The 21,175-nt window shown below is 39.7% G+C and overlaps 2 protein-coding genes across 7 annotated transcripts; one reads left to right on the top strand and one right to left on the bottom strand.

The window, feature by feature from the left end:
* Positions 1 to 48: 48 nt before the first annotated feature.
* bag6l (BCL2 associated athanogene 6, like) lies at positions 49 to 13,368 on the bottom strand. 6 transcript variants are annotated; one of them, XM_066675586.1, is made up of 25 exons: positions 13,137 to 13,269; positions 12,417 to 12,504; positions 11,526 to 11,643; positions 10,851 to 11,086; positions 10,466 to 10,537; positions 10,202 to 10,324; positions 9,924 to 10,090; positions 9,582 to 9,711; positions 9,250 to 9,453; positions 8,309 to 8,534; positions 8,002 to 8,061; positions 7,430 to 7,740; positions 7,198 to 7,276; positions 6,642 to 6,958; positions 6,246 to 6,525; positions 5,903 to 6,072; positions 5,544 to 5,597; positions 5,353 to 5,455; positions 5,137 to 5,261; positions 4,819 to 4,953; positions 4,638 to 4,706; positions 3,583 to 3,795; positions 3,360 to 3,467; positions 3,105 to 3,251; positions 51 to 953 (listed from the first exon to the last, which is right to left on the bottom strand). In XM_066675586.1, the coding sequence occupies exons 2-25, from the start codon at positions 12,492 to 12,494 to the stop codon at positions 858 to 860; spliced, it is 3,621 nt and encodes a 1,206-aa protein (XP_066531683.1). In that variant the 5' UTR covers positions 12,495 to 12,504; positions 13,137 to 13,269; the 3' UTR covers positions 51 to 857. The 6 variants fall into 6 exon arrangements, with proteins under 6 accessions (XP_066531686.1, XP_066531683.1, XP_066531685.1 ...); XM_066675588.1 differs by lacking the exon at positions 51 to 953 and adding an exon at positions 1,727 to 2,623 and having other exon boundaries at positions 6,642 to 6,859; XM_066675584.1 differs by lacking the exon at positions 51 to 953 and adding an exon at positions 1,728 to 2,623 and having other exon boundaries at positions 13,230 to 13,368.
* Positions 13,316 to 19,163, top strand: tdp2b (tyrosyl-DNA phosphodiesterase 2b). Its single transcript, XM_066675591.1, has 7 exons — positions 13,316 to 13,900; positions 16,481 to 16,650; positions 16,985 to 17,158; positions 17,259 to 17,350; positions 17,426 to 17,544; positions 17,687 to 17,857; positions 18,520 to 19,163. The coding sequence occupies exons 1-7, from the start codon at positions 13,769 to 13,771 to the stop codon at positions 18,793 to 18,795; spliced, it is 1,134 nt and encodes a 377-aa protein (XP_066531688.1). The 5' UTR covers positions 13,316 to 13,768; the 3' UTR covers positions 18,796 to 19,163.
* Positions 19,164 to 21,175: the final 2,012 nt, after the last annotated feature.

Raw genomic sequence — 21,175 nt, 5'->3', positions numbered from 1 at the left:
ATTGTGTGATTTGTTTCTGCAAACAATTTTCAGAGCCATGGTGATAGAAAACAAATGGCTGTAAGCAACTTCAAGTGTGTGTTTAGCTAGAATTTTATTTCTGAGTTATATAGAGTGCAGAGAAATACATGCAGGGGTTAAAGCTAAATATTTTTCAGGCAAATTTATAATTATACTTATGAATGGACCTTCAGGCACAGGTGAAGTTCAGGACTGATTTTATTGCAGAGCAGCCGCATTCACAAGCAACAAATACTTAAATATTTTTAAATTATAAAAAAGTTAAGCAGTATTTGCCGAATATAGAGTGTGAAGCATGGAGTGACAGAGTAATAGAGAGAGTTACACTTGGGAGCCATAGTTAAATCACAGCTCTAGGTAGAACTATTATTTACAGTGTCTTAAAACCTAACCTAGTTTTGAACACTTGGACCTCCTCAGATCAATACTGTTTATCCTGGATTAGACAAAGGGCATTTGTACTTCAAGTATGCATGATAGTAATATTTTATTGTAGCTGCTATTATTGCCACTATTAAAATCAAATAATTACAACAATATACAACTAATTTACAACAGACATTACAAAGGAAGCCTTCGAGATTTACATGAATCCAAATGGGAGGTGAGACATCTGGTCCCAAAGACATGGTCTACAGAAATGATTATGTACTGTTCATGACAAACGGGCAAGAGGCTATTGAACACTAAATGAAGAGTATGTGGAGAAATCCCCACCGCAGCAGAAATCAGTTCCACTGTTGCATGTCTGCTTTGCTCTCTCACTATATGAAGAGTCACTAAGAAATTCTTGGACAACTTGAATTTGTATTGATGTGCAAATTGGAGGCCAGAGGTTAGGAGTTATCAGTGAAAGCCTTGTGTGCATTTGGAAAACGTTGAGAGTTGTAGTCTGGATCTTCATTAACCCGTTTTTTCAGGTCATTCTTTACCTTCAAGGGATATTAGAGAAGAAACAAATGTTTTTAGTAACTCCAACAGAAACAAGGATGTTCAAAGGAATGGAAATACTGTTTTCATGCATAAACGGATTCCAATAGGATGATGGTACTCTACTTCAGAAGGTTCTAACAAATCTTTAGGAAGCTGTAAAAAAATGAAAAGGGTTTATCCTGAATGTATCCTGAATAAGGTACAGAGATGTAGATTATTCCCCCAATGACTAAAGCCTTGTACAGACCCTATTAGTTTTACTTGTGGAAATTACATTACCCAATTACTAGTCCTGTCTGAATAGACCATTTCAGTAATCAAGAGTGTGTAGGCTCCCATTTCAGGAAAGGTTCCAGAGCCATTTACCTACTGTATAATAAGCAGTAAAAATAAACCCAGGTTATATTAATCCAGTGCATATTGACATATATATACACATATTTACACACACACTCAGGGGTTGGACAATGAAACTGAAACACCTGGTTTTAGACCACAGTAATTTATTAGTACGGTGTAGGGCCTCCTTTTGCGGCCAATACAGCGTCAGTTCGTCTTGGGAATGACATATACAAGTCCTGCACAGTGGTCAGAGGGATTTTAAGCCATTCTTCTTGCAGGATAGTGGCCAGGTCTCTACGTGATGCTGGTGGAGGAAAACGTTTCCTGACTCGCTCCTCCAAAACACCCCAAAGTGTCTCAATAATATTTAGATCTGGTGACTGTGCAGGCCATGGGAGATGTTCAACTTCACTTTCATGTTCATCAAACCAGTCTTTCACCAGTCTTGCTGTGTGTATTGGTGCATTGTTGTCCTGATACACGGCACCGCCTGCAGGACACAATGTTTGAACCATTGGATGCAGATCACCAGTCTTACTGGTGCAATGTGCAGTTAATGAAGATTGGCCACCAGGGTGCTCCAATTTAGCCATGAAACCTCCCACACTAAAGTGACAGGTGTTTCAGTTTCATTGTCTAACCCCTGTATATTTTTTTTACTGGGTTTCTCAAAAATGGAGGTGCAGGAGGCATTTAGTTGTGGAATATACGGCACAAATCAGAAAAGCTGTTTAAACAAGTGGCAAACCTCAGGCCTGGAACAACACACCACACACAAATCCACAAAACAATATAAAGGATCACTTAGAGGAGGGAACATTCTGGCAGCTATAGGGACATTTTTGTTCACAGTAGCAGCCTCCATGGAATGTGTATCTGATTCATAATTTACTAACATTAAGGGCGATGTTCAAGATTTTAAATGAAAAATTTATTTATACATTGTCCTCTATATACTTCAGCCATGTACAAACAACTGTTGTTTATTTCTTTAAACATACCGTTCCAAATTAAAAGATCCAGGGCTACTTTTTATATGCAATTATTTGTCATTACACAACATACAACAAAATGTGTCTTCCGCATTTAACTCAAGTGTGGCAGTGAACACACACACAATAGTGGCTATAACCACACACCCAGAGCGGCAGGCAGCCACCCCCGGGGAGCAGTTGTGGGTTTGGTGCCTTGCTCAAGGGCACCTCAGCTGTGGATTGCAGGAGGAGGACTGTGCTGCTCTTTCACTCCCACCTCCCCCAATTTTCCTGCTGGTCGTGGAAATTGAACCAACGATTTTCAGACCTAAGGCCTCTTTTCTAACCACCTTCTGAATTTAAGAACAAACCAGAATGTGCTCAGTTTCCCTGCAATCACAGACTTCCCTTTTAAATTATTTATAACAGTTGTGTTAAGAATGTGAGTAAAGGTTTTTTTTGCCATAATCTCACCCATTGTCTGTTATAAAGAACTAGAAGGTAAAGTCATGGAGGACTGGATATTTTTGGTTTGGACAGTCTAAAAACTATATATTGAGTGTATTCGTTGGTGTGACTGCAAAGCATAAATTGTGCAGCCACTCCTATCTCTGTTATTTACAATAAGATTTTGTATCCATTGGAAATCCATCATAAACATTACTGATATCCTGTGGTAAAATGACATAGGCCACACCTAAATGATAAAATCAACATGCATTTAAAAACTGATAAAATCTTAAGACAAAATCATGGTGTGAGCATGTATAAAAGTGCCACAAAAGGAATTCAGAAAGCAAAGTAGAGGTAAAACTAAATCGAACATGCGGTCACCTGTTGTGTGTAGGCCTCCTGTAACTCTGGTGTTTCCAGCTCTCCCTGCAGGATGTCTGGGTTAGTGACAGGATGAACCCCGACTGTTCTGGCAGCACGATTCACTGCTTCAGAGAGAGAGAGGTGTGGTCCCTCACCTTGAGCGGTCTTACAAAAAGAGGAAACATAATATTTCAGTATCAGATTATGCATTCCTTTATATGATTATCTCACCCTTCTATAAAGATTACATATTACAGATAAACAAGCACCAACCTTCCTCCTTTTGGCTGGCATTCCTTGAAGATAAGCATCAGACAGTGGAGGCTGAGCCTTCATTTTCCTCTGAGACAGCATGTCATGCCTAATGATGGGCACCCACTCCTGCAAAACAGAAATTAATTCTGTCCTAAACAAACCAAGAGCCACAATTATAAAACATTTGATAGGACAATTCCACTCAGGTATTTAAGGAGAAATAAATCAGTGACAAACATACAGGTGGCACTGACGCTGCCCATGGCTCAGCCTCCGCACCAGACTCCTCTCTCCCAGCAGCAGCTACCCCAGCCTGTCCTCGCGTCTCAACTGATGATGGCCCGTGAGGGGAGGAGACATCTGCAGCTGCTTCTCCGCTCTCAGCACTCTCAGCTGAAGATGCCATGGCTTCCTCTGCAGTGGTGGCAGGAGCAGGAGACAGACCTTCTTCCATCTACAGGTTACAATTACACATCACTTTTTAAATACAACATATTCTCCCATATTGATCCAACTTTTCATAGTGAGCATGGCTTCAACTCCAGATGGTAAAGTAAGATGGCAACTCTGAACTGGATTTACATTCATGCATTTACAAATGTGCATAGATTGACGACACATGATCCGAGATCAGTGTTTTTAAAGGCACAACAGCATCTGACATCCAGATGTGAGCTCGTAACATAAAATGGTTTCACAGAGCAAGAGTGTATGACATCCAGAACTGAGCTTATCCAGCAAATGCCATAACAGATACCAGGCTCTATAGTAGCATTGTACAGAATTCATTTAAGCTCATAATCTTGCAAAGAGGAAATAACACTAGGCAGTCTCATACTTTTTACAATAAATTAACTAAAAAGTGCATGTACATTCAGAACAAATATATATCTACTAAATTATAAAATGTATTCTGATATGATAATTTAAATAATTATATATAATTTATCTAAATAGCGACAACATATTAAAATAAAATATTAGTACATTAAATGTAGCAGAAGAAGAAATAATAATAATAATATTTTTTGGCAATTAACAATGCAGTCATTTAGGTAACATTTAGGTAATAGGTAACCTAACATTTTCATGTCACAGTTTCCTTCAACAATATGTATTCAGTAGATAAAGTAAAGATGCCCAAGCAAATGTCCTTAATTAAAACTGTGCACCACGTAGAAACATTGTGTCGTTATGACAAATTCATTTAGCTGTACAGCAGGCAATTTATAAACACATATTCCACTTAAAAAGTTCTACTAGTCAAATGAGAGCTCTTAACATTTATGTCCTCACCTCCACACTCTGGCTCTCTGTTTGCTGGACCGCTTGAGTATCTGACTCAACCCTCACAGCAGAGTCAGGCTAGAAATCAGCAATGACAACAAAAATATATTAAGAAAATAATGTGTAAAAAAAAAAAAAAAACCCTACAGAATTTGTTTGATTTTAGATGGAAGCATTCATGTTAAACTACCTGTGTGTAGATAACGTAATGCTGGATCTGGTTCTCTGTGACAGGATTATGGTCCAAGATCACATGCAGTCTCATAGACATCATGCTTGTCAGCCAGTTCACTAGACTAGGATTCACCTCTGCTGACATTCTCCTCTGTACAAGCAAACATCCAAAAGAGGACATTAATCAACATTTTCAGTTTAAAGCAAAACTGCACTCCACAAAAATTAACTTAGCTAATTGTCAGCAAATGCTTTCCTTAATAATCTGTTCAAACTTATGTCTCTTGTCTACATTCAAACTTTTCTAAAGAGTGTGTAAAAAGTGTGAACTAACAATGCGGTGGTTGATGACTGCAGTTAGAGCCCTCTGCTCGCCTCTTAAACAGTACAGATTGAGAGCGAGGCATTCAAATAGACCCTGAGTGCACAGAAACAGCAATCGAGGGCCAAAGGTATGATCTGGAAAAAGAAATATTAGGCATTCAAACTCAAAATACAGGAATCCAAAACAAGTGTTTGGTACATATAAATATCTGTTAATAGTGTGTACCTGTACAACGAAGTATGTGTGTGGCCATCTGTGTGAACTGTTGTCTAAGAAAGGACATGTTAGTCTGGATGATATCCACTCCCTCTCGTACTGTAACTGTAGCCTGAAAGAAATAGGTGACAGAAAACATCAGGGTTACTGTGAACATGGTTTGACTTGACTATACAGATGGGTGTTGTACACAGACTTACAAAGCTCTCAGCAATATACTCCTCCAGGCCATTGATGAGATCTTCCGCAGCAGTCTAGAGGGGTGCAAAAGATAAAAGGTCCAGTAGTTTTGGTATGTGTTATCACTTACTATAAGTAAGATTCTGAATTGTATATATTCTGGAGTATGAAGTGATTCTGAATCTGTCATCTGTAAAAGCATTCAAGGATGTTCATACGTAGGGCTGATTTCTGAGTATTCTTTTGTTATGTTGACTGTTGTGTCCTAGCCTTTGGGCATTTGGTTTTGATTAATAAACAAGCTACTTAACCAAAAGGATGGAACATACTGAAAGGTCACAATTAAAAGGACGTGTGTGTGTTGACTGAACAGACTTACAGAAATGTTGGCATCAGTGGGCTCTTGGCCCTGGAGATAGTGTTCTCTGAAGAAGGTGGTAAGTTCGGGCTGGATACGACTCAAAGGTTGAGGATTACCATGCAGCAGCAACACCATGTCCACCATGGAGAAACTCTGACAGACCAGAGACAACAGGTCTCCAAAGAAACCTGCCACGGAGAAACGAAAAACATAAAAGAGTTCCTTAGCGCCAAAATAAAAAATTGGTCCCAAATTATTTTTGTTCATAATGTGCATTTCATGAAAAAAAAAAAAAAAAAAAGTTATACTTGAATAAACTTGAACCACAAGACTCTCAAAGCCAGAATTCATAAGAACTTACCAACTGCATCCCCAGCACCAGGGGTGAAGAGGTTGCTGGTCTGGGATAGCCTCTGGATGAACTGGGCAATGCTCTCACTGTTGCCCTGTCCAGCCCCCAAAGAGCCCATCATGGTGGAAAGGACACCTTGCACAATACCCGTGAACAGTTCAGGGCTCAGTGTCTCCCCTCCTGTACTAGGGGCCTGGGGAGGGTTTGGGGGAGATGGTGTGGGGCCAGGTGGAGTAGAAGAAGGAGGCTGAGGCTGCTGGTTTGGAGGAGGGAACACAGGCTGATTGGTCTGGGAAGAAAAATAGATAAATGTAATGAAAAAAAACCCAACAACTTTGATATATATATATGTTGCAACTCACGCTTACATAAAAATTCAAGCATTTAGGGGACAACATCACAGACCTGAATAAAATCAGACAAGCCCTGTATGAAGGCAGGCACTCCAGGCACAGTCACTGTGATGGAGGGTGGACTTCCAGAGACATTTCCACCTACGCCAGCTGCACCTCCCAGGAGGGATCCTAGGATATGACTTAGGTTCCCCTCCGTGCCTCCTTCCTGTGCCTGACCCACGGAGGCTGTGCTGGTGGTGTGAGTGGATGTCTGACCAGATGTGTTGGCTGTAGAAGGAGGAGCATTTGAGGAGGGAAATGCAGAGGTGGATGACGAGGTAGAGAAAGAGAAAGAGTGGGATGAAGAAGTGGTGGATATTTGATCCCCTAGGAAGAAAATGTTTCAGTTAGTTTAATGCACCACATGCAAATCCTGCCCAAGTCGGTAAATGTGTAAGAAGAAGAATGGTAAATTAGTTTGGTGTAAAGTGCTAAATCCATACATGGAATAATCTTTACAACTGACTGACTTATGGATTTCCATAAGTGATGATACTGGTGGCTTTAATAATCAGTAAGAAGTACATTAAAGAATCCTATATAGGAGTTTATAGAGCACCTCTCACCTGTGTGCATCGGCATTAGCAGCTGCCCAACCAAACCACTCACCATCTGAGTGAGAGGAGAGGGAGCCCCGGGGTGGCCCTAGTGACAGAATGAGAAAATTGTGTGTGAAGAAAGATATATGAAAAATAGAGATAAAAAGAATCCGCCTACTTTAGTGCTACACTGCAAATGAACATCTACACACACAGTGACAAAACAAAATGTATATAAACAGTATACATCGGGTCTCACCTGCCCAGGCTGCTGACCGGCTGTTGGGGGAACTGTTGCCCGCAGGTTGATGGTAGTTCCTCTAGTGCCAGCAGGCTGGGGAATGCGAGGGGAGAAGGATGGCCGAGTAATAACGACCCTGGCTTGTGGTGGGGGCGGAGCGGCTGGGGCTTCTCCACTCGGATCAGTTGTGCCTGGAGAACTTGTCTGTTGCCCATGGTGTCCGGCTGATGCTGCAGTAGCCATGGCAGCAGCCTGCTGAGAGATCTGATGCACAATGGCCTGCATAAACTCAGGAGGCAGGCCTGGGATGTGGATGGGTGGAGTGGTTCCTTTTGGCAAAGGAGGAGAAGCATTAAAAGAAAAGTACTAACAATAAATAGCTCAGAAATGCTACTTGCTATGATACATTTCTACATGATATTACTATGATATTTCTACATGTTATTACTAATATAACCACAGGCATAAAGGGATTCTTGGAAGAAAGCCATAATTGTGATCACATTCCCCAAAGAATGCTGCATTAAAGTCTGTTCATGTCAGCACATTTGCACTTGATATATTCACTTTGAGGAACAGTGGACACTAACCAGTCTGTCCAGTAGCGTTGGGATTCTGTTGGCCTGGGGCCTGAACTCCACTGCCTGAATCTGTTGCACAAAAATGCACAGATCAGTGGCTAGCATTTCACTACTGCCCCCAGTCCAGGTCTGAGAGCATTCCTCTCTCTAGAGAGTCTGCTCAAGGAGGCCAAATGTGTAACACATGCTATATATCTTTTGTGTATATTGAATAGAGGTTCTCACAGACCAGGAATGGACAGCTGGACTCAGACACATTCCTAAAAACACTGGGGTGCAAACTAAAGGTGCCACAACAAAGCTGCAACTGACATACCGTCCAAGTTCATCTGCATCATGACCACAGGCTCCATGGTCTGGTGAGTGATTCTGATCACCCGAGGAGTTCCCTGACCAGGCTGCTGATTAGCTCCAATGGGTGGAGAGGGCGGTGCTTGTGTATGACCCTGATCCTCTTGGCCAGATGAATGAGAGGTTGGAGGCTGACCTTCACCTCCCTGTCTGCCATTAGATGTCATGGTAACAGTAGTGCCAATGTTCATCTGTTGAGGACAAGTTATTTAATTATAGTTCAGTCACATTTATATAATAGCATCACAAAAAAACATTAAAATGACCATAACTTGTTTTAACAGGAACAAAGCTGCCTGATTAAGTTCTTGATTCGTTTAAAACACTGGCCTAAACCAAGAAAAGTATAACCTTGTTGTATACACACAGTGGGCATTTGGTTTTTTTTCTGGTTACGTCTGAATATATTTTAATGTCTAATTCTGGCAAAATGATGAACTTGAGAAATAAATCTTCTGCTCTACAAAGTGCAGCTACTTCCCCTTTTTTGGCACATATTTGTTTTGTTGTCAAGAAGCTGTTATCACCCATGCAACACAGCACAAAAGCTTCAAATTCTCTTTGTAAGAAACAGTGGAGTGAAGCATTAACATACAAATCCAGTGTTTCTAGGCACATTCTTTGGGGCACAATCAACATTTCTATATGTTTGCAGTAGTCTATTATGTTAGGGTCTTAGAGCAAAAATATGGAATTGAAAGAAGGGTCCAAAAGAACGGTTTAAGGAATACCTAATTAATCTTGAATAACCTGGTCAATACCGACCTGGCCTACATGGGCATTCAAGAATTATAAATAGATGGACTATGAGAATTCAGCCATGCTTTATACAAGCCAAATGGTGTCCGTTTAAAAATGATGATTCACTCATTTGGTGTGAATTTTGGCAACTAAGTAATAGCTCACAGGTATTGGCATATGAGGAAGTCCACTCGGAAGCAGAAGAGGAGAGGTGTAGTGGGACATAGGTCGAACCACATGTAGATGGCGTGGAGGTTGAGCAGCCAAATTGCAACGGAGATCACTCAAAGCAACCAAGGTGTTGCCAAGGAGACGAAGGGATTCTCCAACCATATTAAGAGTGCGTTGGTCTTCTTCACGCTCCTGTGTCTATTACAGAACAAAATAGATATGCCTGCATTAAACAGTCTATTTTAATATAGTCATTAGTCATTTTGCATATTGGCATTCCATTGACCCAAACAACATTAATGTAAAGAAGGACGTGTAACACATACATTGTTGTTGTAATCAGCTAAACTAGCTGCTCCCAGGATGGAGTGAGTTCTCTCCATGAATGGTCTAAGTCTCTCTTCCACTCTCCGCACCTCTGAGAGAACTTCCACCAACTCCAAAGGGCTTGGGTGACTGAGGGCAGAGACAGATATGCTAATACATGTGTGTTTATTTTTTTTAATCACAGGATAACAACAGCATGCATGTATTGCTCTATTATATGTAAAATAATTACTGTACAATTATTTAACAATTTCATTGTAAAACACATTACATTGCAAAATATAAACAAAAGTACCATCTATCAGATTTAAAAGTGAAGTTCATAAAAAGGTTTTTTCTACTTGGGTCCAGAGTGAGGAGGTCCTTCTGTTTGTGTGGAAGCAGTTGTGGAAGAAGAAGATGCAGGGCCTGGAGGTGGGGAAGTGTCCATTGGCTGTGCTGAAGAAGAGGAGGGTGTCGATGATGATTGTGCAGCACCTTGCTGAGTAGATGCTTCACTTGGCTGACCCTGAAACAATATATATGTACTGCAAACTTATCAAGAATTAACAGAAACAAATTCAAATAATTATTTAAAATGGATTTATGGGTAATACAGGTGGTCAAGTGTTTATCATACCTCGAGTCTGTGTATTAAAGTCTGGGTCTCTCGCAACAGGCTTTCAGCCAACTGGAGCCTTATCCTTGGTTCACTCTGCACTGACTGGTCCAAGTTGATGTGAACATCCACTGATCCATTGCTCTGTAAAAGAGAAATATTACACATTACAACAAGTTTACTAACAAATGAACATGCACAAAAACAACTTTAAATCATTGTGTGTGTGATTGTAGGTTACCACAGTACTACAAGCTACAGTTTCATAGTTGATATAATGCTCACCCCAGTGCTGGTGCTGACTCTGGCATTTCTACCAGCCTCCCCAACACCAGCCATCATCTGCTGCACAGACATCTAGTAGATCACAGAAGCATTATTTATATATTATAATAATACAGGTAGTAGCATTTACATACACAATAAGGCTTGACAATGTTTTTCTTAATTTTTAATATAATACAATATAGTTCTGATGATCAATATGAACAGTATAAAATCCACTGAAACTTTTTCAAGAACAAATTACCATCAAACAAACACCTATCAGCTTTATCAATATTAATATTTTATACAAATGCTTTCCAACCTTGGACAACTCTGAGAATAACCCACTAGCAACTTTCATTTACAAACTCGTGAAAAAACTCAGACTATAAAAGGTGATAACCTGTATCTGTTGGGGATCCATGATGTTAACAGGGAGGTTAAAGGTGCCCAACATGACATAGCTGTTTCCATTGCGGTCGTGTGGAGCTCCTTGAGAAGTGGATGTAGAGGAGTGAGAAGAGCTAGAGCCTCCCTCTGCTCCACCTGAAGAGCCAGGAACTGCACCTCCACCAGTGCCAGACTGAGTAGTCTGAGGTGGGGCCCGCTCCACCAGATGAATAACCTTACCATCAACATCTTAGCAAGACCAAGAGAGGAGAACATTAATAAAATTGGAGAACGGTGTTGTGTAGGACTTAATCTACTAAATGTTGTGTGGTATCAGAGATTCTCTGGACTAGAATACCATGGATTGTACATTAGCAACCTTTTACCACATATATATATATATATATATATATTGACAGAAGTGGAACCTAACAAATACTTCTCACTGTATAACCATCTGTGTCATAGTGTTCATTTGAATCACCCAGATTATTTACAAAGGTTCATTTTGAACTACAGCCTAGTATACTGAAAATGACAGTAATTATATCCCTCTTCACACAATGCAAATATTTACGTATTCAGATTTCCCTTGAGGTGGTTTTGATTCTACAGAATTTCTCATAAGACCTGATACCATCAGATGATACTGCAGTTTAGTGAAGAGTTTGCCATGCGCAGTACTTACTATATTCTGTCAGTGTCCTCTCATCCTGCAGCACTCTGCCCTGGTAAATCAGCCTCTGCTTATCCACTGGGATCTCAACTGAGGAGGCAATGTGCTCCTTAAACTCCTTCACTGTCCACTAAAGATGGGTAAAGAATATTAAACATTGTCGCCACTGTCATCCTCCTTTGTGAAGACATCAGAAATTTGTTGAGTTTAAGCTTTTCTGTATTAAGTTACGCAATATTTGAAAGCATTACTACATGCAAATAGATTATTAAAAAAAAAAGTGCACAAAGCAGTGAACTATATAATGATAAAATGAGCAATTGTGATAAACGATATCCTATGCATCATTATACCATTGATCTACCATTGATCATATAGGTATACTAATCTATTTAGATTAGTATACCTATATGTGAAAGACTGAATAAAATTAACTGCACCCAGAATTGTGATCTGCAATACTAGTGCACTGTGTGTGTGTATTGACCATCCATATTAAAAGGTATGTCAATAAAAGACCACATTATAAACCAGGTGTTACAGTGTAGCAACAGCTAGTGTCTCTGTCAAGCAGCTTCAGAACCTCTGGGTACTGGGTTTGACCCTTGTCTCAAATCACTGTCTGTGAGAAATCTGGGGTGTTCTACCCATGTCTTTGTGGATTGCCTCCAGGTGCTCAGTGTCCTTCCACAATCCAAAAACACATATTGGTAGGTGGACTGATTGTATGAAATTGCCCACAGATGTGAGAAACCTGATGGGTGTCTGATGCCCTGTGATGGACTGGGGTCCAGGGTGTGTTCCTGCGTTGTTATCAATTTTTCTGTGCAGCCACTGTCAGACCCACCGTCTCCCTAATCAAGATCAAGTGGTTACAGAAGATGAATATATTATTAATCTCACCTCGCCTCTGACGGTGTAGGTTCTGCTCTGAGAGTCCAGAGTTTTAACAGTAACCTCAATAGTCCCCGTCTCCTCCATGGACTCCTTACTGTAAAGAGGAATGAAATTAGTTTAAATCACCTTGAGAAAAAGAGGCCTAAGAAGTATAAAGTGACTCTTACATTAACACAGAACTAAACACACTCACGATATAAAATATATATAATCCCGGGTTTAAATGAGGGACGGAGATGGAGGGAGTGATTAAATCTGAGAGGAAGAGAAGTACGCTAGCAATTTTGTGCTGAGTAAACACACACGATACACGTAGAGCACTGCCTTCAGAAATAACGATAGCTTAGTAAGAATCACACTGGATTAACTGCAAAAGGAGTGAAAAGAAGCTATCGTTACTGACCTCCAATCTATAGAAAACACTTCGGGTTTTAAAAGCTACACAGCGTTGATACAGTCACTGTAAAATGAGTCTAAGACAATTTACATTAGAGACGTTTCAATAAGATTTATATTGTTATTCGGATTATCCGTTCCACCTTAAATGGCGCGTTATTTCCACTGCCGTTTAAGGTAGAACAGTGAATTCCATTAAGAACCGGGCAAAGCCAGAAGCCAACTTCAGCTCCGTGTCGGTTTTCGGTTTTTCACAGTCCTTCACAATATCTCGTTATTTTTAACCAACGCGGCGGTGCCTATTTCAGTTCTAATGTATAGACAAAATACCTTATTTCACTCTGTTTTATGGTAAATAAGAGACGCTAGCTTCTCTCCCCAGTTTATCCAACGGTAGGCGGCTACATTAGCGATCCAGCTAACCTTAATCCGCATCGTCTCCGAGCAACATCCACCACTCAGTGAGGACCAACTGCGCACAATTTGCGCAAAACCAGTTCACAGCAACTGTCCAGGGAAACTTGCGCACAATCTGTGCCGCCCAAATGCTCACGATTAAAAGATAGTAGTGACGTCATTTATGGTTTCGACTCAGGTATTTCTTTTATTACATTTATTCTCAGCGAACCTAGATGGTACTCTTTCAGTATGCCATTTCCAACGCAGCCTCAGTTTTATTTAAGAAGAACCACTCCGGGTTTTTTGGGAATCGATACCGACACGTGACTCCAACGTTCTGATTCGACTCTATATTACGCCTAAAATTATATCTGTTTGCGAAACGTTAGAGAATGAGGAACCGAACGAGTCGGCTCTTCAACTGAGCCGAGTCAATTGATTGAACTCCCGCAATAGAGACTGGAGTTCCACCCGGAGAGTTTTCGCTCAGGCACCAGGTTGAACACAATCCCGCCGTTTTGATGCAGATGGTGAACTGTGATTAATAAATTCAGAGATTAACAATGTCCGATAAAACAGAGCTGGAGAATTTAGAGCAGGAAAGGCTGCGACTGTGTGATGAATTTACTGCTATCACTGAGTCAGACAGCGCTGTGGCGCAGTGTTATCTCTCTGAAAACGATTGGGACATGGAGGTTAGTAACGTTACATTCGCCTGAAATGTGTACGTGCAAATGTTTGTAAACAGTCCATATAATTAATTAATTTAGTGTAAATAAAGCTTGTGTGAACTCCATTGAAATACACTGAATAAAATTGGACTCTCTTGGGCAGCTTATGCAGACTGTTCACAAGTTCACCATGCTCACTGCTAAGCGTTGGCTAGAGAAGTGTAACTCCTTTGGAGCAGTTTTCTCTACATTTCGGATGAGTTTGAGTGTAGTCTTTGATCCTCAACTAATCTTCTAAGATCTGTACCTGACCTCAGTATTGTTTGCAATGTTGAATGCCTCTAAATCCCCACAAAAACTCCAACCGTTAAGGGCAAAGCCTGTCCAAAAGTCAGCAGAGGGAGACAAACTCAATATAAATGTTGTGGCGTCTACGGCAAAGAAGGCAAGGACAACATGGCATTTTTAAGTCCTTGAGGTAGATATGGGTGTCATCTGCATAACAGTGAAAGTCAAGTTTGAAGTGGCACCGTATATGTCCAGGTGGAAGAATATATATGATAAACAAGAGAGGTCCAAGGACTGATCCCTGTGGAACTCCCTGAGTGACCAGAAAGGGTGACAAATCGCTTTCTGTTCGTTAGGTATGATATAAACAAATCCAGGGCAGTGCCCTTGATGCCCAGATCATGCAGCTTTGACAGAAGTGTAGAGTGAAACACTGTGTCAAAGAACAGTAAAATTATGCTAAGAGCACCTGCATCTGTGGATAAAAGCAGATCATTTGCAACTTTGACTAAAGCTGTTTCGGTGCTGTGGAATGGATGGAAACCAGACTTCTGTACTTCTGTAGCTGATTGGCAACAGTTTGTCCAAGAGCTTTAGCTAGGAAGGGAAGGTTAGAAGGATTGGACGGTAATTATTTAAATCTGATGGGTCCAGACAAGGTTTTTTTTTCTTTTAGTATGGGGGTAACTGCAGCAATCTTGAAGGGTGAGGGAACCTGACCAAGAAGCAAAAGTTGATCAAGAGAGCAGGATGTAGTCTTAGAGGGTGTAATGATATCAGCAGTGTTAGAAGAGTTAACAGTATGAAAGGCAGGAAAGGAGAGGAAGAGTGGTACTTGGGGCCTGAGGCCTGTGCTACCTATTGATAACTATCCTACAGCAGCTCTGCGCGTGCTCGGACCCATATGTTTTCTTGTGCTTTTCATGGGATATCTCCCATTTTTTTCCCTCCGGTGCATTATTCAATCTTAGCTTACTGTTATGTGCTTCAGCGCTCAATGTATTCACTGAAATTACCTTTAATTACCTTCTCTTTGCCCTCATAAGGGGATTTAGGCAGTCCATATCTCTTGCTTATACTTCTATTGGGAGCATTTACTAATATACTTCTTTTAGCCTTCCCAAATATCCTACCTTTTATTTAGGCGGTTGAACTAGAATGACGTAGCTGTAGTAACTTAAACGCCAATACTGAAGCAGCCATGATTTATTGAGATCGACTTGCATGGTCTTGGAGATAGATTGGTTGGCTGCAAGAAGCTTTTTTTAACAAATCGTAGACACAGGGTCACAAAATTCACACACTCCCCCTCAACAAAGCGAGCAGCCTCGACACACCCACAAGAGACAAACTTGGGGCGACGTAAGTGACTTGTTGCCGGCTAATGTGAATGTACACTTAGCCGGAGCGAGGGCTTCACAGAGAACGTGCTTTTCATTGGTCGTTACCTTTATTTATCCAATCAGCAGCCAGAGTTATCTGTCCATCATTCAGTGCTGCAGCCAAAGAAGTCATAGTCCGTCCTACAGGGGGTTGTTTTGCAGCGGTGCTCAAGTCTGTGCTGAAACACTGGGAACTACAGCTCTGCTTTCAGATAGAACTAATGTTAGCACAATGTCCTGGAGCTAACCACATTTTTTAAACACATCACCGGTGAATTTTTGAATCAAAGTAAACCTTTATACATAAAAATTACATTAGAAATATTCATATAGATTAACAACAACATTAATAACCTATTATTCGTGTGTAAGACAAATGAGTCCTAAATAAGCAATGAATTCTATGACATTTTGACTGTACCTATGATAATGTAACAAGGACGAGATTATCTTTTAGATTCTTAGACCAATAAGATCCTTTCATTTCAGATTTTAGTGTAATTAATGAACAATTTAAAATAATATTTATTTTAAACTGGTAATGCATTACTTGCAAAATACATGGACAAATTGTGCTTTGCCATTGTTCCAAAAGGCTACTGACAGGCGCAAACAATCTGATATACAACAGAATTACCTAAGGTATAGAGAAGCCCTAGCACATCACCAGACATCACAGAAATGGGGGGGTGGGGTGGGGTTTAACATGAGTAAGTTCCACACAGAGCGAGAAGGAACAGCCTCTTAGCTGGTCTGCAGTGCACACTGGGGACCACTTTGCATAGACCTGGCCCATGAGTTCTGCAGCCTGACAGTGTAGAGAATGACAATACATTTTTATTATGAAGAAATGTTGGAAAAGATGATGCCCCATTACACTCAAGTCCCTGTGTACAGTTCATCCTGAAACCTAGTTTATTTCCCTTTATTTCAGAGAGCCCTGAACTCTTTCTTCGAGGCAGATATGGAGTCTGTGTTTGATGTTGAGGAAACGGAAGGGGAGAGAAAGAAAACATTGACTAAGAGAAAAGAAGCAGGTGATCCAGAGAAGACTGATGATGCTTCAGAGACAAAGAGGAGGATGAATTCTGACAACATTCCATGGTAAAATATAACTGCTGTTGAATGTACAATATATCTACGTGTATCTAAGTAAGGGTGTGAGTACACATTTTTAGAAATGTGGGTAATATAACATTATATTATAATAACTGTGATACATTTGATCGCAACATAAAGGGCTCTGTTCTTTATTAAGATAGAACAGAGTTATATTTATCCTCTGGTTTTAATCTTGTGGCAGAAAAACAATTATAATTAGGTGTAGTTGTGTCCCTGATGTAAGTCTTTCACTTTACTTGCCCACACTCTTTAATAAGTCTTATATTTTGTAATATTGCATTGCATTCCACTGCTGCACTTCATTTTACAATTTCAGTGTAGATTTAACTGAGGATGAGCCTGCCTGCTCCAGCAGCATCAGTAGTAGTTCTAAAGCTAGTAATGATGGTGAAGATGACAGCAAGCTCTCTCTGATCTCCTGGAACGTGGATGGCTTGGACTCATTAAGTCTCGCAGAACGTGCTAGAGGACTCTGTTCATATTTGGCCCTGTGAGTCTGCTGGAGTAAATCTCAAATTTAACAGCACGTTGTTATGTCTAATAAAATGTGTTGCCCAGGTTGTTTAGATTAGTTCTGGTCTTTTGTGCAGATACACACCAGATGTTGTTTTCTTGCAAGAACTCATCCCTTCATATGCTCAGTATGTCAAAAAACGTGCCGTCAGCTACATCTTTATTGAAGGTAAGTGACAGATCTTTGCTTACAAAGTGTAGAAGCACTTATCTGATGAAAATTAAATGTTTCTTGTGTGTGAAGGAAACGAAGATGGATATTTCACTGCTCTGATGCTGAAAAAATCAAGGGTGAAACTACAAAAGAGTGAAATCTTTCCTTTCTCCACGACACAAATGATGAGAAATCTTTTGTGCGCCCAGGTAGGGTTTCATCTTAATTTTTTTCTGTGTTATATTTTGCAGACAGTTTTCTAAAGCTGTTTCAGCAACTAGGATGAAGTGTCATCAGCGTTTGAATCTGTCCAGTTCAAATAGTGTCTGACCAAAGTTCTGTACTACACAGGTGACTTTTTTAGGTAAAGAATTGTTTTTAATGACCTCACACTTGGAGAGCTGTAAAGACCAGGCTGCAGAGAGGATGAAACAGCTGAAGATAGTGTTCCAGAAGATAAAAGAGGTGCCTGATAACGTGACTGTTATTTTTGGAGGTGACACCAATCTTAGAGACTCTGAGGTAATTTTGAATACTTCTGACAACTTTCTACATTTCCTGAGACTGACGAGCTTCTATATTTAAGAGTATTGACATGAAAAAATATTTGTCACTTTCTCAAATGTACTGCTAAGTGTTTTAGCTTCCACCAACAGAATGACACTTGCATGAAAACATTCAATTTATATAATTTTAAAAAATGTGTATTTATATATTTTTAATTGTATTAAATTAAACTCCTGTAGACTTAAAGATGATTTCAGTTTATAGTTTTTCATGGTTGTTAACGGTAGACGGCAGGGTTGAATTGAATTGAGAATGACCCCTAAATTCCAGTTAATTTGAATCTGAATTTGAATTGAGATTGCAAACAGGAAGCAGAATTGCAATTCAAATTGGAATTGCACAAAGTAGACCTGGAATTCCATTAAATTAATTTCTCTGAATTGCAATGAATTCAATTCCACTTCCTGTAATTCCAATTCAACATCCTGTAGGGTGCATGTCAATCAAATTCAGATTATTTCATTGAATTTAATTAAACTCTGAATTTTGCACAGCCCTGGTAGACAGTAACAACTGGAATACTAATCCATGTGTAGATTTAGATCTGTGCATGGGAATCTGCTCTATAAACCAACAGGTGTCTGTCTTTTTTGTTATTTTGTTCCATGTCTGAGTAGGTGTCTAAGGTGGGTGGTTTGCCGGCTGGTGTGACTGATGTGTGGGAGGAACTTGGCAAACAGGAGCACTGCAGATACACGTGGGACACCAAAACAAACAGCAATAAGACTGTATCTTATGTCAGTAGGTGTCGCTTTGACCGTATTTACCTCAGGCCCACTGAAGCAGGGCCTAGATTGGCTCCTGAATATATGGCCTTGGTTGGAATGGAGAAACTGGACTGTGGCCGATACACAAGTGACCACTGGGGAATATACTGCACTTTTAAATCTTGATTATTTTATCATCTTCTCCTAAAACTTTGAGTGACTTGATTAAAAACAAGGACGATGTCAATAACAGGTTTTATTCAGAGTTTGGTTGCCAGAGGTGTCACACAGATTCCAGAGAAGACTGGCCTTTACTGTGCATGATGTCTCTCTTAGGACATGTTCCTCTGTGAGCCTCTGCTTAGGATTAATTGTACAGTAAGCATCCACCATCGTTTTTGGACTGTACTTGTTCTGGGAACATGAGCCCACAGACGTCTTGATCCATGTATTCTAATGTTTAAGAATGTGCCTATTGGTTGTGTTACTGTGATTTATATACATGTATATTTGTATTCATAGATAAAATCTTAATAAATGAGGAATTTTAAACTTTATTTGCATATATGGATTTTGATACTGGAGTCAGTATTGAGGTGTAAAAATCTTAGCTCCAGCCCTGAAATATCTCTTGAAATTAATTTACATCGTGTGATGTGATAATGTAGGTAGCGTATGTAATCTGCTGGTGTAGTATAAAGTTTTCATGTGATATCATTAAATTAATAATGTAGTGTAATGTCATCACTATATATTTTATTTATATATATATATATATATATATATATATATATATATATATATATATATATATATATATATATATATATATATATATATAAATGGCAAGTGTATAAATACTGAAAATCCAAAGTATTGAGCAGAAACTGCAGTCTGAATATGAAACACAGACGACTTTTGTGAAATACACAAGCACCCTAGGGCTACACAGTTAACCGTCCGTTCAAACCAAGCAGTGGAGCTTTGGAAAAGGCAATGTTAAAGATTAAAGAACATTTGGTTAATATCTAGACTGTGTAAAATAGGAATAAATGAGTATGTTGGAACTGAAATGAACAGGGAATTGTTAAATATTATGTAGTGGTAATGAACAGATGATATTTCAAACTGGTGTTTGTTGACTATACATTACATTGACTCTAGGGGGTGCAGAAAATTTAGCCATTGCTGGGCTGCTACATCAAATTTTTGTTCTTTTGTGGCTTTTACAAAGTAAATTCATTTTTCTATAAATCCAGCTAGATGCTGTGCCAACTTCTACATTTGCTAAGTGCTCATATCTCAGCTCAGTTACAAAACCGAGCAAAATTAAATCGGGTCCCCTAAAGAAGCATTTCATATATTGGATTTGATATATTTGTGTAATTTCCCATGAAATGTGTTTTTCCCTTTTGCTGTCACTGACAAAAATCATAAATCGTGCTGAATGACTGTCTCTAAATTTAAGAATTCGTACACCGGTGCATCACTAATAAAATGATTAGCTACTTAAAGAACCGTATTATTGCTAACATTTATTTAGAATCACCTTTGTGACTGTGTAGCAATCTGTGGACAGAAACTGAAGTAGAAAATCTTTCCCCACACACCACAGCTGGCATTAATTCAGGAGGAGAGTCTGTTAAAATGTGATGATGTGTCCATTTTGAAGAGCACCAACCGATAAGATATGGTCTTCAGACGTAAATGGACAACCTGGAACCACAGGTTGTTATCTGAATGTACTTTGGAATAAGCAGCGAGTTCGGTGATGTTATTTCACTGGCAGTAAAGCAAGAGACAAACTAGCAGGACCTGCTTGCATGGTTTTGTCACTCAGATAGGCTGCCTGTGTGTTCATTGTGCTTATTTACTTTTGCTTAAACTGATTTATCCCTAACTACATTTTTTAAAGTAGCTGTGGCAGACATGTCATTGAACATAACCTTGAGATCCGACAAGGCTAATGAACATTTGAGGTCAGACTAGTAAATATTACATCTACATTCAGCCTCAGGCCCTGGGATAGACTGATAAATATATTCTGCAATGCTGCCATGGGCGTAAATGCACTATTTTATTGCCCTTTTACTAAGTAAGTTAGTATTTGTGATGATCTTCGCCATACATGAAGTTAGAGTTAATATATCCTAAACAGATCAACTAAACTAAAACCACTCAAATTGTGGAACAACAAAATCCAAACCGCAGAATAATACTCCAGTTGCAACCAAAGGTCAAACAAGAGTCTGATAAGGATTTCGCCGTGATTTAATACTAACACGAAATTGAAGTAAAGGTCACGCTGTGTACTTGTCTGCATGAATCCAATAGGGCGGTGCTTGCGTATCTGCAAATATCACATCTCCCTGTTTCAGCAGGAGATAGACAGCAGCAGTGCAGCACAGGGAAAGAAAACGTTGAAGCCCCCTTTAAACAAACAGGCAGTATTGCACTGTCAATCAGTAACTTCACTATATTTAAAAAAAATCTGCAATGTGAGTGAGCCTTTTGCCAGGCTGCCATTGTAAACAAGAAGCTGTTTTTAATGACGTGCCTTGTTAAA

This window comes from Hoplias malabaricus, chromosome 6 (genome assembly GCF_029633855.1).
Source record: "Hoplias malabaricus isolate fHopMal1 chromosome 6, fHopMal1.hap1, whole genome shotgun sequence".
NCBI lineage: Eukaryota > Metazoa > Chordata > Actinopteri > Characiformes > Erythrinidae > Hoplias > Hoplias malabaricus.
This window is presented reverse-complemented; position numbering and strand designations above follow the sequence as displayed.

Coding starts and splice junctions, on each gene's coding strand:
- tdp2b (XM_066675591.1), top strand. CDS start 13,769: ATGTCCGATAAAACAGAGCTGGAGAATTTAGAGCAGGAAAGGCTGCGA. Junction 17,159..17,258: donor CTCTGTTCATATTTGGCCCT/GTGAGTCTGCTG, acceptor TCTTTTGTGCAG/ATACACACCAGATGTTGTTT. Junction 17,351..17,425: donor CAGCTACATCTTTATTGAAG/GTAAGTGACAGA, acceptor TTGTGTGTGAAG/GAAACGAAGATGGATATTTC.
- bag6l (XM_066675584.1), bottom strand. CDS start 12,494: ATGGAGGAGACGGGGACTATTGAGGTTACTGTTAAAACTCTGGACTCT. Junction 10,538..10,850: donor TGGATCCCCAACAGATACAG/GTTATCACCTTT, acceptor GTGATCTACTAG/ATGTCTGTGCAGCAGATGAT. Junction 7,741..8,001: donor CAACGCTACTGGACAGACTG/GTTAGTGTCCAC, acceptor CTTTGCCAAAAG/GAACCACTCCACCCATCCAC.